Source organism: Thunnus thynnus, chromosome 18 (assembly GCF_963924715.1).
Source record: "Thunnus thynnus chromosome 18, fThuThy2.1, whole genome shotgun sequence".
NCBI classification, from domain to species: domain Eukaryota; kingdom Metazoa; phylum Chordata; class Actinopteri; order Scombriformes; family Scombridae; genus Thunnus; species Thunnus thynnus.
Genome location: NC_089534.1, coordinates 11767587 through 11783128, shown reverse-complemented (window position 1 = coordinate 11783128; position 15542 = coordinate 11767587). Strand labels below are relative to the sequence as shown.

Sequence of the window (15542 nt, the reverse complement as noted above, 5' to 3'; positions counted from 1 at the left end):
AATAATAAAATAATGTGTTACATTATAATATATATAAATATAATATAAAAATCATTTGTGTGTACTGTATATACAATACTTGCAGAATACTGCAGAATGTAAATGTTAGAGTTCAGAGAACAGGAATGACTCGTTTCAGCTCTTTTTACTGTACAACCAGGTCCAGTAATGCAATTGTAATGTTAATATCTAGCTATTGTCAACATGTAAATTCATTAAAATTGCTGAAATGGACTGACACACTTTGTAGACTAACTGTATGCCAATTCAAATAGGAAGCCCTAAGCTGTAATTTTCAATTGACATGACTTTGATATCATAAGTCATATTTCAAACGCCGCATTTTGAGTTTGTATCTTATGTATTTGAGCTCTTTATAAGTTTTAATTAGCACATTTCTATGAAATATTGAAGCTACAGCTGTCCTCCTTTTCAGTAAAGCACTGAATGTGTTTCTTGTTGTTTTTGTTATGCAGACTGACAGAGGAACAGAGTTCAGGCGTTCTCACCACATGGTGAGGAAGACCACACTGTATGACATGGGTGTCGACTCCACCTGCAAGTACGCTGCTGTCGGCTGTCAGGACCGCTGCATCAGGTGAGTGTTTTTTTTTTTAAAGTCTGTTTCTATGTTCTTGATTATTACAGTTTACAGTGTGAAATAAGTGAAGCTCACTTTTAAACATTTTGAGGTTATCTGTGTCTTTTCTTCTCCTTCTGTCTCCAGGATTTTCAACATCAGCAGTGGCAAACAGAAGAAACTCTACAAAGGATCACTGAGTGAAGATGGCAGTCTGCTCAGGGTAACATATATCTCCACAGAAAACCAAAAGCCATTCCTTTTGTGTACATATACAGTATATGAACTATACAACTCTTTCGTATTTCGGCCTGGCAGGTTCAGATCGATCCCTCAGGTCAATATGTGGCCACAAGCTGCTCCGATAAAAACATCAGCATCTTCGACTTCTACACAGGGGAGTGTGTCGCCACTATGTTCGGACACTCTGGTAACAGAACACACACCTGCACCCCAAATACACACTTTTATAGCAGTAGGGAATGTGATTTTATCATTCCAGGGACCATAATCCCACTAACAAACTGACTTTTTTGGTTTTCAGAGATTGTCACTGGGATGAAGTTTACCAACAACTGCAAGCATTTGATTTCTGTGTCAGGGGACAGGTGAGAGACACTCCTGTATGTGCAGTTGCAGTACCTCAGATTCTTTTAGACTCAGTAATGCTAAAAAAATAACACGTACTAGTTATATATTTAAAATCAAAGATAAAATAACAATGGAATATCCAAATATGAATAGACTGAGTTCTGTGCCCAAATTAAAATCCTCTTCACCCTCTGCTGCTAGAGGAAATGAGTGGGGAAATGTGTTTCCAGACAGATTCCTCAATAGTCAAGCTGAAATGAAATGTTGAATTTTTAATGCCTGGATGCTTTTATCTCCTAGCTGTATCTTTGTGTGGCGACTGGCTCCGGAGCTGACAATCAGCATGAGAGAGAGGCTCTGCCAGCTCAGACAAAACCCAAACACACCGCCATGCAAGACCTCCAGTCTCAGGTAATGACACACACCACCTGCAATTTCTAAGGACCTTTCATTATATTGAGTCATATTTATACCAAAAACGACTCTTTTACTGTGTTACTCCAGGCGAGAGGTGTACAGCGCCCCGGCTTTGGGTGCTCTGTCCTCTGACAGTGATCACGAACACGATGAGGAGGATGGAGCAGAGAACGAAGACTCCAACGACCAAGAAGACAACATAACCAACACTTCCTTTGACAGCAGCCACGGTGAAGAAGACACAGGTAATATCTGAAGAACTGACTGAGAATAAAAACACAGTGGTGACCCTAATCCAGATGTTGATCAAGGAAATTAGGAATGTCTTCCATTCAGGCTCTAGAAACCATGACAAGGAGTGTCTGTCCTGCTGTAGTGTCCCTGACCTTTAACCTCTCTGTTGGAGAGCAGCAGGATTTGAAAAACAATCCAGGAATAAAATGATCCTGTAGTTGTTTCTAAGCTTCTAATTATTGTGCTCTTTCATACAATAGGTGGCTCAGATGAAGGACAAGACTGGGAGCTGACAAAGGTAGGTGCCTTAAAATGAATATTTTTTGGAAATACTAAATATGAAGACACATTGTCATTATCAAAACCTTCACATTACCATTTTTACCTTGCTATTCCCATAAAAATAGACTGGTCAGGCAGCAGAGGCTCTCTGGATAATTCCAGTGTACATTTTTAACAATTTTATAATAAAATATGTGTTTCATAGCAACAAGCAAGGTAGAAAAGCTTTTATCTAGTGTTTTGAATGGCCACTTTGTCTCCCCTTAATTCAGTTCCTGCTAAATCAGAAACATTTTTACTAACACTATGTAATATTCAGTAAATGCTTTAAATATGCAGAATGGACAGTTGATGAACAGCTCAGTCCTATCTTGTATCTCTTTAGTTTTCTCTCTGTACTTCAGAAGGAGTGAAGTGGCATAAGGATCTCAGGCTTGACTCTACCACGAGTGAGATTAAATCCTCTGTGATGTTACTAGGGGGAAATTCCCTGCTGAGTCTTAAAAGCGATAAAAAGTGATGTGAAATCCATTCGGCAATACAGTGGAGTGGGAGGGCTGAAAACTAGAACTGGGAGAAAATGACAATTTCAGTACTTGCCAAATTTAATGTGTGATATTCTTCATTCATGCATCCTTTTCAATAGAAATCATGGTTCAGTCGACTTGTTTGTTAACCTCTTTGTCACTACACTTTCTTTCCAGCGTGGAGTCGTCGGCCAGATCACTCCTGACTCTGCTAAGCGTCCTCGGAGGCGCTGGTCTCATCGTATGGGCTCTCTGGAGCTGATAGTTAAATCCATGATGGACCTGAGGCAGCTGGAGACCTTTGCTCACAAGAAAAACCCCAACTGTCCCCCATATGACAGAGAAAGACAAAGCATGTCCAGCCTCCAGGATCCCATGGTGTGTATGGATGGATATACGGCTAAGACAGAGAGAAATGTCAGTGTTGAAACAGGCCTGCATGTGTTCTGCCTCTCACTTGAGCGCTCTCCCAACTCATTGTCTCTCTTACAGCAGCAGTTGGAGGAGAGAGCTAAGCGACATCGGCCCTGGCCACACGCTGACTGGTTGTCCTCACACACATCCAAGGGCATCAAGGGGACGGACGGAGCAGTGCTCTACCCTGAGGAAAACGAAGATGATACAGGTCTACCGGGCAGGTAAATCACTGCCCAGCATACATGGATTCACTTAAGTGATCACAATAACACAGGAAAAGAACAAAAGTGCTTTCCTATTCTTGGTTTAATGTTTCCCACTCCTCCCCTGCTTCCCATTGTTTCCACCTCTCTCTGTTTTCCTACGTCAGTGAATATTTGGTGAAGGAGCAGCACTGCAGGATGCAAGGGCGAGCAATCCGCAGTGAGAGCCAGGACAGCCGCAGCCCAGACAGTGCCTGCTCTCTGGGCTATGACAGTAGAGAGTCCAGCCCTGAACATGTCCTGGATGGTGAGATCTTACTTTGATGATATTAATGAGACATAATAAAAGAAAAAAATATTAAAGATGATGAGATTAATTTAACTCTCCACAGAGTGAAATCACAAGAACACAAATATTGAGTATTAGCGTTAAAGCCACTATGTGTACAGTTTGAAAATGTCTGACTTTAGCACCCCCAGTGGTAGTACCAGAAAATGCAATGTGGCAGACTGCAATGCACTGTTTCCCAGCCTAGACTGCACAAATCTCTCATTTGTCTACAGATATCACATAAAAATTCTGCACATACATGGCTTTAAGTAATGTTCTTTTTTTCTCGCCGCAGTTTTCAGTGAGCGTATAGTGCAATAAGCTTGAATAAAACAGGCAAACGTCTGAGGAATATTAAATAGATGTCAAAGTCACCCTTGTATGCTGTATTTCAGCAGTTTTGTCTCTGTATGTTTGAAGTTATAAATGTCTCCACAAAGTGTGTCAAGTGCTAGATTTAAAATGAAAAGCTAAAATCTACATGAAAGCCATGATATCTCTTCAACATACAGTACTGTAAAGCTGATACCCGCAGACAGGGATTTGAGCACACTGAGTCCAGGATTTTTTTCACTTTCAGACCTGATGGAAATATGTCAGATAATACTACCACATAAGCCTCACTGTTCTGGCTGGTCATTTGTCAAGGATTAGGCGATACCTGGTAGATGTACCAAGGTCAAGGGTTTTTTTTTTTGTCTCACTTGTGCCTCAGTTGTAACTGTTCCTCCTTTCTGCTTTCAGATTCTGTAGATGTGGAGTCCCTGAGCCAAGACAGCTCTGATGAGGAGAATGAGGAGAGGGAGGAAGAGGAGCTAAAGGCAGAATTGACCAGTATGGACGAGGCTCTGAGGACAGTGACTGATGCTGCTGAACACTGCCAAGAGGATTTTCTTAAGCAGAACTTTGAGACACTGGCAGACAGCTGCAGTGCGGGTAGGAGAGGGCAAACATTCACATGTACCCTTAAAGGAATTGTTTAATGTTTTGGGAAATACGCTTAATTGCTGTCTTACTCAGAGTTAGCTGAGAAGAATGATACCACTCTCAGATGTATGTATGTGTTATCATTCTTCTTATCTATTAATGTGACTAATAATAACAACCTTACATGCAAGTAGATGCACAAGCAATATCTTGGTTTCTTTTTCAGTTTCTGTATCTCTGTGTTTTTCCTCTCTCTTTTTCTCTATTTCCCTCTTTGTTTCTTTCTAATGCTTGATGTCCATCCACAGCTGAGCAGAGCAGAGTCCCACGGCTCAGTATGTCTTCACGCTTCCTGGCCAGAGGACATAATAACAGGTACCGTTGACCACTGTGGGTCCACTGTGCGTCCAGTGTGGACGCATAGCTATAATTACGAACCCATGTGGACTCATGCACACTGCTCTGCTAAACCATCTGTGTACCTTCCTGATCTAGGGAAGTTGTCAGTTTAAAATGGGTATTTTTTATTTATTTTTTTTGTCTGTGAGAGGAGGATTGGTTTCTCTCATGCAGGTTTTTACCTTTTTATTTGTATTTATAATGCAGGGTAGATGACAGGATTGTTTGACACAGGAGTGTTTGGAATTTGCAGCGAGACATTTAACTGCATGGTTTAAAGAATGGTTTGACATTTTGATGAAATAAGCTTATTCCCTTTCTTTAGAATTAGATTGATACCACTCTAATGTCTGTACAGTAAACTACAGCGAGCATCTTGTTAGCTTAGCTTAGCAGCAAGAATGGAAACAGGGAAACAGCTCGCCTTGCTAAAAGTAACAAAATCCTAGCACTTCTAAAGCTCACTAATTAACATGTTATAACTTGTTTATTTAGTCCTTGTGTTTTATAAGGGGGTTATGTGCCAGAGTATTTCTATGCAGGGCAAGGTAGCTAGACAACGCAGCTGTTTCCTGTTCTAAGCTAACTGGTTGTAGCTTCATAGTTACTGTCTCTCTGCAAGAAAGTTAATAAACATATTTTCCAACTACTCTTTTAACTTACTTTAGTGGAATAGGCTACATTGTGTATTTTACTCATTTGCTCCTCTAACTCTGTGATGACTTCTCTCTCCGTAGGGGGGTACCTCAATTTGCCAAAGTGCATGGAAAGGGACAAGGCAGCCACTCCGCTAAGCCTCCAGTGTCAAAAGTACGGCCCTTGATGGAAGATGGCCAGAGCAGAAACACAGAGGACAAGACCCCTGTGTCCCCTGGCAGGATCGAGCAGCCAAAGTAAGAAGAAAACATAAACTACATAGCAGCGGCATGGATGGTGTATTTTTAGACATGTTCCGCTTTGACTGACTTGGATTAATGAATCATAAATGCAAAAAAAGCACGAATGGCACTTGGTTTGTGTAAATAATTATAAAACTTTAATAAGTCCACATGGAAAGAATACAGTACAACACATGCTGAACAAGGCTATGATTTTTAGACATTTTTACACAACCTATATATATTTTCAAGACAGTTTCTTACAGATTAATAATGCATAGAGGTAAACAAAGGTGAGTGAAACTAAACTCTAAAAATATGATTTAAAAAAAATATGCACATGCAAATACATTTGAGTAATTTATGACAGTGGAGCCACAGACTCATATTTTACTTGTGCTTGTTTAAGTGTCAAATGAAGAAGTTGTGTGCCTCAGTAACTGTGTGTGCAGTGGTCCTAAATCTGTGGGGTTGCATCTCAGCAGGTTAGATGCTGTTGCTACAGAGAGAGACTGTGCTCCCACCCTAAGACCCCAGAAAAAGAAGACTTCAGGGTCCCACTTGTGGAGGTTGTCCAACCCTCCAGCTAAAGCTCCGATGCTGCTGGACAGAGCGACGTGTTTACAGAAATCTCACTCTGCCCAGGACCTGGCCTCAGACCGTACGTTTCATCATCATTACCCCTTTTTTTACTATACATTTGCTACTGTTTCTTTAATAATGATCTTAGAGTTTTTAATGAACTTCATTAGTTCCATTAGCTGCATATTGTGAGACAGTTAAACTGCCTCAAGAGTGCATTTAAACATAATTTGGTTTGCAGATTCCTCATTTTCTTTCAAATATACAAAATGAGTTAATTTATTTTTCCCTTATCTGACTGTGAGTAATTACTTTGAAGTCATGAAAATTAATTCATGACAATTTCACACAATGCAGTTAAATGTTCTTTTTCATCCTTTCTCCAGCTCATCACTCCCCTGTGCCCTCTAGTGACCGAAGAGAGTTGCGCAAGAGACCTCAGCAACTTTTCCTGGATCATGACATGCCTAGGCCTTCATTCCACTTTTCCTCCCCCTCCTCTGGGTCTCCACAGTCTCCCCAGTCTCCTCTACCCTGGGAGAGCCCCAAACTCAAGCCCCAGCATTCCTACATGAACCCAACTGCCAGCTCCATGGCCAAAAGCAGCCGCTCCTCGTCACTGGGCGAGGATATCCAGATGGGAATTCCACCTAACTCCCCTTCCTTCCCCAAAGGCAGGAGATTGTCCGGGGAGCTGGAGGTTGAACTTCCCCTGCTCACCTCATCTCCTGTTACGGCATTCCCATCCCCTGTCTCTTCTCCGTTGTCCCCCTTATCTTGTCCTCTACCCAACAGTCCCTCCCCAACTGTCCCCCATCGCACTGCTACAGTTTCACCAAACTCCAGTCTCCCTCAGAACATCCCGCCCTCTCGCATCCCGCTTCCCAAGCAGCCTCTCAGCCCTCGACGCAGTCTCTGTCTAGAGGTAAAGCCGAGCTCAAGCCTGTGTGGAGGCGCGACGACGAGGGCTTCTACTCCTAACATAGGCCCTGGATGTGATGTTGCATCCACCGCAGTAAATAAACAAGGTGAGGCAGCCAGCCTTATACTATAGATGTCACATACAAAAACACAACTAAGGAAATCAAAAGCTGATTACATGTGTGTCAATTTGTGTTTATCTTGTTGTCAGCTCTGGGAAGAAATCTGTCTCTAAGTTTGGATCCTTCTTTGCTAAGTTCACTACCAGTGAAGCAGAGGAGAGAGTCGGTGTCTGAGAGGTACATTTTTACAGCACTTATTAACATTTAAGTACTTTTTTGATAAGGACAAGAAGCTATAAGTGTATTGTTTTCCCATTAGTCACATTTCCACCTAACTGAAATGCACTTTTCTGTATTAAAATATCATCAAACAATAATTATATAACTGCCTTGCACATGGGAGTGTTGCAGTATTGAGCAGATTTTATAGATATTTGTTGTTTTCAGTCCATTCTTTTAATTTGATCCATCAGATTGAGTCTAACTGACACATTTTTTCACCTTCCTTCCAGTACCAAGGAGCCAGGACAGGTGGCTGTGGCTAAAGAGTGCCCTCTGGTGCCCGAACAAGCCTACACATCGATTGCTGACCCCCAGCCAGGTCTCGCTTTCCAGAACCCTTTTACTAACCTGTCCGTCGCTACCACTCCTCGTCTTCATCAGTCCATCTCTTCACACTGCTCACCCTCCGCCTTCCGGCCTGTTTGTCAGTCTCCTTGTTTCTTTCGTGTCCCTCCGTCTTTCACGCCGCTCTCCTTATGCTGTCAGTGCTGTGAGAACAATGGTGAGTTGAGGAGAAACTGGAAAGTCTCTTTTTTATTTTTCCATTAGTGAAAGAGCAGGATTGTTCTGTCTGACCTTTGCCCCTTGACCGTTTCTCTAGCACAACCATCAGGCCAAATGTTCCACTTGTATAAAGAGATAAAAATCTAAATGGCTGATTACAGTTAAATTTATACTCCCTTGAGGATAAACTCTTTCCGCTTAGTACCCCTCATATCAATCATGTCAACTTTGTAAACAAGATATAAAAATGTGGTATTTCCCTTTGAAATTAAGGGATTTCATGAGCAATAAGCCATCAAGCAAGCTCCCATAGTTTCACTGTATAATGCTAAAGATGCTACAGCTGAGTTATCAGTGAACTGAAGTGCCGCTGCAGATTTTTTTCTTCACACTGCTCACGTACTGAGTCAGCAAAGGTAGCTAAAAGAGTTCAAATGCAGAGGTGAATCTTAAAATAACTCATTCTGTTGTTCACACTTCTGTACCTGCTGTCTTTAGGACACCAACCGCCCAACAGAGGCAACAGGTCTCATTTCATTTCAATTGAATTTGAAAACACAGACACCATAAATGCCAGTGAGTGATATCCAGTACACATTTGTACCCACATCTGTGTTTTGCTGGAGGATATAAACTGTGAAATCATTTTTCTCACTTTCACAGCTTGCACAGCCACTGCTCTTTGGCTTTGTACTGCAACCTCCTCATGTGTTTATTTTCTATAGTTTCTTTCTTGCTACCAAGTTTTGTCTTTTTTATTTTAATGCTCCTCAACCTTTCGCTCAACATTTACTATGCGTGTACTTCACTCGGTAACAGTGTGTGTTTGCGTGTGTGTATAAACTGTACTGTATGTGCATCTTTGTGCACACTCTGACTTTCCACATGCTGCGCTATACTTGAAAGAGTCCTTCTCTCTCTCTCTGCAGATCACCCTATCACCTTGGAAACTTGTAGGCAGGCTGTTGCTGAGCTTCACAACAGTCTTAGGACAACAATCATGCTCTACACTACGGTCAGTGAGTTTGTGTATCTGTGTGTGTGTATGAAAATGAGAAAGCGAGAAGATGGGGGGACGGAAGGGGGATTAAGAGAGTGTGACAGTAAAAATATAATCAGGAGAAAGATAGGGCAAAAGAGAGATAAGAGGGAAATAGGTTAAAATTATTTCTCACATATTTTATGCCTATTCTTTCTGCCTCTCCCTCTGCTCTTATTATTATAAATTGCCTACATATGGAGAGATTGCTATTGATATCTATATTTATACATTTTTATAGCCTCACACCTTTCATAATGCAGTGTTTTTATACTATTGCTGCTGTTTGTACATCTCATCTTTGCTGAAATTCATACTACATTTTCACACATACATTTTTACATGAGTGTTTTGATATTCATTCCATGAACTTGCACACATGGGGTTTTATATTTTATCTGATGAAGAGATGAAAAAGCGATAAACGGTCTCACTCATTGCCTCACTGACTGCTTCATCCTGTACATGGATGTGTTTATTAACACCAGGTGCTACACTGTGGCCCAGAGCCCACTGAAGATCAACAGGAGATGAAGAGCATCCTGTCCGAGGCCCTGTTCACAGTTAAAGCTGAGCTGGACTCCCTGACATATCCCAACTCACAGTGCGAAGAGGCCCGAGGGGACCAGGAGATCAAAGGTGAAGGAGATAAAGCCCTGGCTCTGCTGGAGCAGTACGCCGAGCTGCTGCTGAAGTCAGTGGAGAGAAGGCTAGATACCAAGACCTGAGGAGATGGACTGATGTTTGGCACAACTCGGTAGCACTCTGAATTGCACATTTAGTTATTTGCACAGAAATCTTTTGATAATTTATTTAAAAACTGAAGGCAGAAAGAAATGAATGTCGGGAATTATGCCTGAAAAAAGTTTGCCTTATTTTTCAAGCTGCCATAGCTCTTCTTTGTCTGTTTTCTACTTTTGAAATCAAATTTTATAAGCAGAATGAATTACAAAATGTTAAAAAGAGAGACACTAGAGGGAGAATGATGAAATCACATGAAGAGCACAGGTAGACAAAAACTAGTGAAAATATGTTGTTGGCTAAAGACTATAATTACATCACAAAATCAATTATTCCCTGTATAAGTGATTAACACAGTCAGTGATCCTAAGCTTTTGAATCCTATTTTATGATGTTTATTCAAAGAGACATAGATATTACTGAAGTTACAGATGGTTAAGGTTCCTGCAATATATAAAAGTAAAGGACAGAACAGTGTCCTGATGATATTACTCTACAGCCTTACTACTGGGAGTAAAAATGTAAGATTTGTCCTAAGAGTGGCATTACAGCAAATGGGTTATTAAAATCAAAAGGTTTTATGCTCTTTGAGAATTTTTATGAAAATATATTCAATCAGTATATTCTCCATTAGTCTGAAACACTGATATTCTGGTCAAGTTAATAACACACAATGAAGTGAGGTTTCAAAACGTAAAGACTTAGGCCTCTTGGAAACAGGTTATGTACATTTCTATAATGATCTGCTAATTGAGTTTTGTTGAAATCTTGTGTTAATGGAAGCTTTTGCCTGATTGTGACACTAGAGAAAAGGTCAGCTGCTCACCATGACTATACATATTCATACCAGTGTTCAGTCTGGTCAGTAATGTTGAACGGGTGGACCTGGACTGACATCAGCATCCTGTTTAGGAACTAGCTAGTGATGCTAATGTTCAGGTTTAGGGTGAAAAGCCGATGTTTAGGTAGAAGGCTGAAAGATTGTATCAGATGAAGCACCCAGGAAGATGTTTTGTTTAGGCTACCTCAGTCATGTCAGCCATTCATATGTTAGTGCCAATGGTGTCAACCTTGTTGCAAAGCAGGTGTAACTTTAGAGCAGTTTTCACTGCTTTATGTAAATCATTCATAATTGTTGTTCTTCCTTTTTTTAGAGCTGATTTTGATGTTACACTGGCATTTTATATTTCTCTGAAAGAGATTTTTTCCTCTGTGTTACTGTCATACAGTTTCAAACTGTTGCACTGTTCTCTGATAAAATAAACAATAGAAACCTTGAATATGATTATTTATTTTTGCCCGAAAATTTCAATTTATAAGATCTGCAGTTTACATGAGTCCATGGAAATGAGCCATTATAAACCCCATTGTTGTTTTCAGGCAATAATGGTACATGTTGTATTTTCTATTAGTAGCAATTTAATAAAATATAGAAGAGATTGTACACAATAAATACAGTAGCAGTAGTAGCATTTTCACACTGAAAAACAAAGCTTTGTGTGTATTAAATTGTTTAGCTGTGTGGCAGAAGAAGTACACATTATGGAATGAGCGCAGCTCATATCGTTATTAATATTACATTGCATACTAACACACTGACTCATGCAATCTTTAAGCACCATGTCATAAAATTTGCAAAGTTTTAGTTCCTTATCAATGTAGTGTATAAATGGTGTATGTGCTGTATGTGTCTGTGCAAGTTTTTGCTCATATGCATGCGTGTGTGTGTGTGTCCTGTGTTGATACATGTACTGTATGATTAAGTGTGTGCTTTCTATGGAAGTGTCTCCACATTGACGTAGGTGAGGACGACATCATGCAGGATGTTGATTCGGTCAATCTGGTTGAGCTCTCTGATGCGGTGCCGGAACTCAAATAGTGGGATGTTGTTCACTGCCACCCTGAACGTCTCTTGAGTGCACAGGATCTTCATCTGGAACAGAGCAGAACACTAATAATGTACTACTGCCATCGAGACCGTGAGCCACCACAGATGCAGCAACGAATTCAAATTAAAAAATGCATATATCCAGTCACAGTTTCATTCAGGAACAGTTATTCTGCAGTGCCAGTCTTCTAACTGGACACAAAAATATGAAGATGCACAATTAGGATGATTTATATCAATGCAAGATCCAGAAAATCCTCCTTTCACTGACAAATATACAGTAAGACAGAAAATTCTTCACTGTTGCAGGGCTGATATAATTACCCATGAAATATGATATATTATGCATTAATGTGGTACCAGATAAGTAAGTCATGTGCTGAGAATGTATTTCAGCATGCAGTAGTTGTTATTCGTTATTAAACATGAACACAGACAGAATCAGCTCTTCAGATTAGTAACCTCTTGGCGATGTTTGTAAAGCATAATTGTTATTGATGTTATTGAGCAACATGAGACCCCCACTGACCTCCAGGAGTCTCCCTGCAGTACAGCACTTCCCTTATCTAGGACCCGCCTGCCCAAACGACTTTCCAACCCTTTCCATCTTTTCAGCCAAACGTTACCCTGACATTAACCATGGAGAAGTAACCTAGAGTCAGTTAAAGGCACCATGTGTAGCTTTTTTAAACATCAACATGTCATTGTAGAATTATTTGGCAATTTTCGTAAGCAAATGGGACAATAAAAAATGATTAGATTATAAAAACTCAAGTGCCAATGGAACAATATCCCTCCTTTTTTGTACAGTAAAAATACAAATAGAAAAACAAATGCCTCCTAATAAATGTTGTAATGATTTATTGATGTTAACATGCCACACATAGCATCTTTAAGCACCGTTCTCCTATCCACTGCCCAGTCTGAGTCCTATTTCTGACGCTCACCTCAAAAGGGCTTCCAAGAGCGAAGGGGAAGGGTCCTTTTATATCCCTCTCTTCTGTGCCCCAGCGCTCACCCAGTTTGTGGTTCCGTACCAACACCTGCTTGCCGCCCTCACTGAAGCGAGGGTTGATGTGAAAGGCAATGTCGTTGCCTCTCAGAAAGTTCACAGTGAACCTGTGGGAAACCAAAGCTCATTACACTCGGGATACATTTTGTGGCAATGTATTGCTTCTCTTGTGTATAGCATTGTATGTCTGTTCTTCACCTGCTGGTTAGATTTTTAGATTTTGAATGTATTTTGAATTAAAAGCTAATGATGAATGAACAATTTTTTTTATTGGTTTAAAAAGATGTTTAAAGTACATCTACATAATCTTACATTTTAGCATTTGGTTTGACATGGCCCAAGATGGTCATCATCATCTTGTCATACGCTCCGCGGGCCAGGTTCAAGTTGTATGGCACACTCTAAACAGTAATGGAGGGAGAGAACGACATTAAAACAACATGAATTATAAAGCAGCCACAGCCAGTGCTAAATCAAATGTCTGTCTATCAGTATTTTTGCAGCTATACTTAGGGCCACCCTCCACTCATTCATCCATCCATACATTCACCAATTAAAATTACCACTCATATATTTAAATAATTAACCTTTTCTGTATATTACCAAAGAAGATTATAAGATGCATTCAAGTCAGATTCCTTGTCTTTGACTCACTAGTGGTCCAGATGTGGGTGGAAGCCAGTGTGGAGGCATCATGGATGGATGCTGTCCAGGCCATCCTGACTGTCCAGGGTTGTAAGGCCAACCAGGGTGGGCAGGCCAACCTGGTACATTTGGATGCATGCTGTGAGCAGGAGCAGGACCAGGTGCTGGGACTGGGGCAGGAGTTATGGTAGGGACTTGAGCAGGGACTTGAACTGGCGCTGGTGCCTGTGGAGGCTGGCACTGGGGGCCTGGCCAGCAAGGCTGGCAGCTTTGCCCTGGAGCTGGAGCCAGAGCTGGGACTGGAGTTGGAGCTTGAGCTGGGATTATGGTTGAGGTTGGGGCAGGGTATGATGGTATGACTTGAGCCGGGTCTGGAACTGAAACTGGGGCAGGGACAGACACCGGTGCTGGTTGTGTCCCAGGCCAGCAGGGCGTGTTTGGCTGGCCGGACCAGCATGGTGCAGGCTGGGTGGGCTGTCCTGGCCATGCAGGGAACCCAGTTCCAGACGGCTGGCTGGGCCAAAGGCTGTTAGCCTGCGGGGCACAACCAGATGATGGGTAGCTGCCACACAGAGCGTCAGAACGCTGAGAGGGAGGAGGAGAGGGGGACGATGGAGAGTCATGAGGATCAGGAGCCAGGATGGAGATACGGGGGAGAGAGAGGGTGGACAGGATGGAGGACACCAACTTGCAGTTGCAACAAGGCCCATAGACATAAGCAAAAATGTATATTTAGAAGGTAAAATGTGGAGAAAAGAGATGAATTCTTACCATTGTAGGGGTCTGACAATTTGATGAGGTACTTACATCCATGCTGCCTGCCAGAACAAGTTCAAGTAGACTTTCATTTATTTTATTACTTTTTTAATCACAAGGAAGTCTTGGATGACTTCACAAAGACAGAAAACTAAAGACAGGACTAAACTTAAATAAATCTTAGTAAACAATGAAACAATTGCACATTATAGAACTTAACAGTCAACCAAACCAAGCTATACTGGATGCTAAATTAACAATAAAACTGAGCAGTGGATATTAGCATGCAGAGTGACAAGAAGAGGTATTTAACTTAGATATTAAAATACAAATGTATTCACTTGTTTCTTTTTATATACATACAGATATATAGATACAGAGCATGCACTATAGTCAGAGTGAGGTTTTTAATGAGCTAGAGAGAGAAGAAATAGTTCTTCAGGTGACCACCAGAGGACTCTACAGCTCATGAAGATGTCAAAGTGTCAGCAAATGCTGCACTGGAAAATTGTCTGACTCTGTAAACAGTGTTAACTAAAGCTTATTGGATGCCCTGGAATGTAGTAATTGAATACTGACCACAGACATCATTCTGAGTCATGCAGAAACACAATGGCACATTGATTTTGGGTTATATCAGTGATTTATGTGCACTTAGAGAGGAATGTGCAATAACAATGATTCTTTGGCTAGGAAATACCCCTGATATAGTTGTTCTTGTGACTGCAGATTCACTTACTATTGTTAAATTATTCAAGTCAACCTGGTCTTGCTATTTAATGCTTCTTCTTGATGTTTGTTGTTACATAATAAATATAAGCCAACAGAAAATTCTTATTTCTTATTTATGACAGCTGTTTTAATAGTAATATTAGTAATATTAAGCACATAAATGCAAATGAATGCAAAAGGTCTAATCTAGATCATATTTTCATTGATTAATGTAGTTTAATAGCTTTGTCATCATCAACATTACTAATCAATCAACAGCAATGAAACTGATAAGCTGCATATACATATATAAAGATAAATTATATTCTTATACGTGGATTAAAAAATAAAAAAGACCCATCTGTTTTGTGCACCATTGCACTCACTCTGTTAGCCCAGGACCCAGACAGGGATTACATTCTTTTCCTGGTACCAAGAAAACTTCTAGGATTAGATAAACTGAATGTTTTTGGTTCTGATCCACAGAAATATACATTATTTAGAATAAACTGCCAGAGATATGATTAAGAATTCAAGTTACCTTTCTTTCTTCTTCAGTCTTCAGGTAAGCACAGGGAGCGGGTTGCGGGCTGCAGTGCGGTTTAGGTGAATC

General features: G+C 40.8%; 2 protein-coding genes across 6 annotated transcripts in view; one reads left to right on the top strand and one right to left on the bottom strand.

The window, feature by feature from the left end:
* Window positions 1–11197, top strand: part of LOC137169941 (mitogen-activated protein kinase-binding protein 1-like) — a 25496-nt gene extending 14299 nt beyond the window's left edge. For 2 of the 4 annotated variants that reach the window (XM_067573380.1, XM_067573383.1), the window contains 19 exons: window positions 477–598; window positions 728–803; window positions 899–1010; window positions 1125–1188; window positions 1472–1582; window positions 1676–1833; window positions 2083–2120; window positions 2809–3009; window positions 3124–3269; window positions 3419–3558; window positions 4327–4518; window positions 4818–4884; window positions 5646–5801; window positions 6269–6447; window positions 6755–7396; window positions 7501–7588; window positions 7864–7952; window positions 9067–9152; window positions 9665–11197. In XM_067573380.1, the coding sequence (XP_067429481.1) occupies window positions 477–598; window positions 728–803; window positions 899–1010; window positions 1125–1188; window positions 1472–1582; window positions 1676–1833; window positions 2083–2120; window positions 2809–3009; window positions 3124–3269; window positions 3419–3558; window positions 4327–4518; window positions 4818–4884; window positions 5646–5801; window positions 6269–6447; window positions 6755–7396; window positions 7501–7588; window positions 7864–7952; window positions 9067–9152; window positions 9665–9904 (2907 nt within the window). In that variant the 3' untranslated portion in view covers window positions 9905–11197. The remainder of the gene's footprint in view (window positions 1–476; window positions 599–727; window positions 804–898; window positions 1011–1124; window positions 1189–1471; window positions 1583–1675; window positions 1834–2082; window positions 2121–2808; window positions 3010–3123; window positions 3270–3418; window positions 3559–4326; window positions 4519–4817; window positions 4885–5645; window positions 5802–6268; window positions 6448–6754; window positions 7397–7500; window positions 7589–7863; window positions 7953–9066; window positions 9153–9664) is intronic. The other 2 variants (XM_067573381.1, XM_067573382.1) reach the window with 2 other exon arrangements.
* Window positions 11193–15542, bottom strand: LOC137169942 (galectin-3). 2 transcript variants are annotated; one of them, XM_067573385.1, is made up of 7 exons: window positions 15471–15542; window positions 14234–14280; window positions 13472–14047; window positions 13130–13218; window positions 12753–12924; window positions 12335–12432; window positions 11761–11850 (listed from the first exon to the last, which is right to left on the bottom strand). In XM_067573385.1, exons 2-7 carry the CDS (start codon window positions 14273–14275, stop codon window positions 11847–11849), a joined length of 981 nt encoding a protein of 326 aa, XP_067429486.1. In that variant the 5' UTR covers window positions 14276–14280; window positions 15471–15542; the 3' UTR covers window positions 11761–11846. The 2 variants fall into 2 exon arrangements, with proteins under 2 accessions (XP_067429485.1, XP_067429486.1); XM_067573384.1 differs by lacking the exon at window positions 12335–12432 and having other exon boundaries at window positions 11193–11850.

Coding starts and splice junctions, on each gene's coding strand:
- LOC137169942 (XM_067573384.1), bottom strand. CDS start 14,275: ATGGATGTAAGTACCTCATCAAATTGTCAGACCCCTACAATG. Junction 13,219..13,471: donor CACCCACATCTGGACCACTA/GTGAGTCAAAGA, acceptor ATTACTGTTTAG/AGTGTGCCATACAACTTGAA. Junction 11,851..12,752: donor CTCTTGGAAGCCCTTTTGAG/GTGAGCGTCAGA, acceptor GCTCTGTTCCAG/ATGAAGATCCTGTGCACTCA.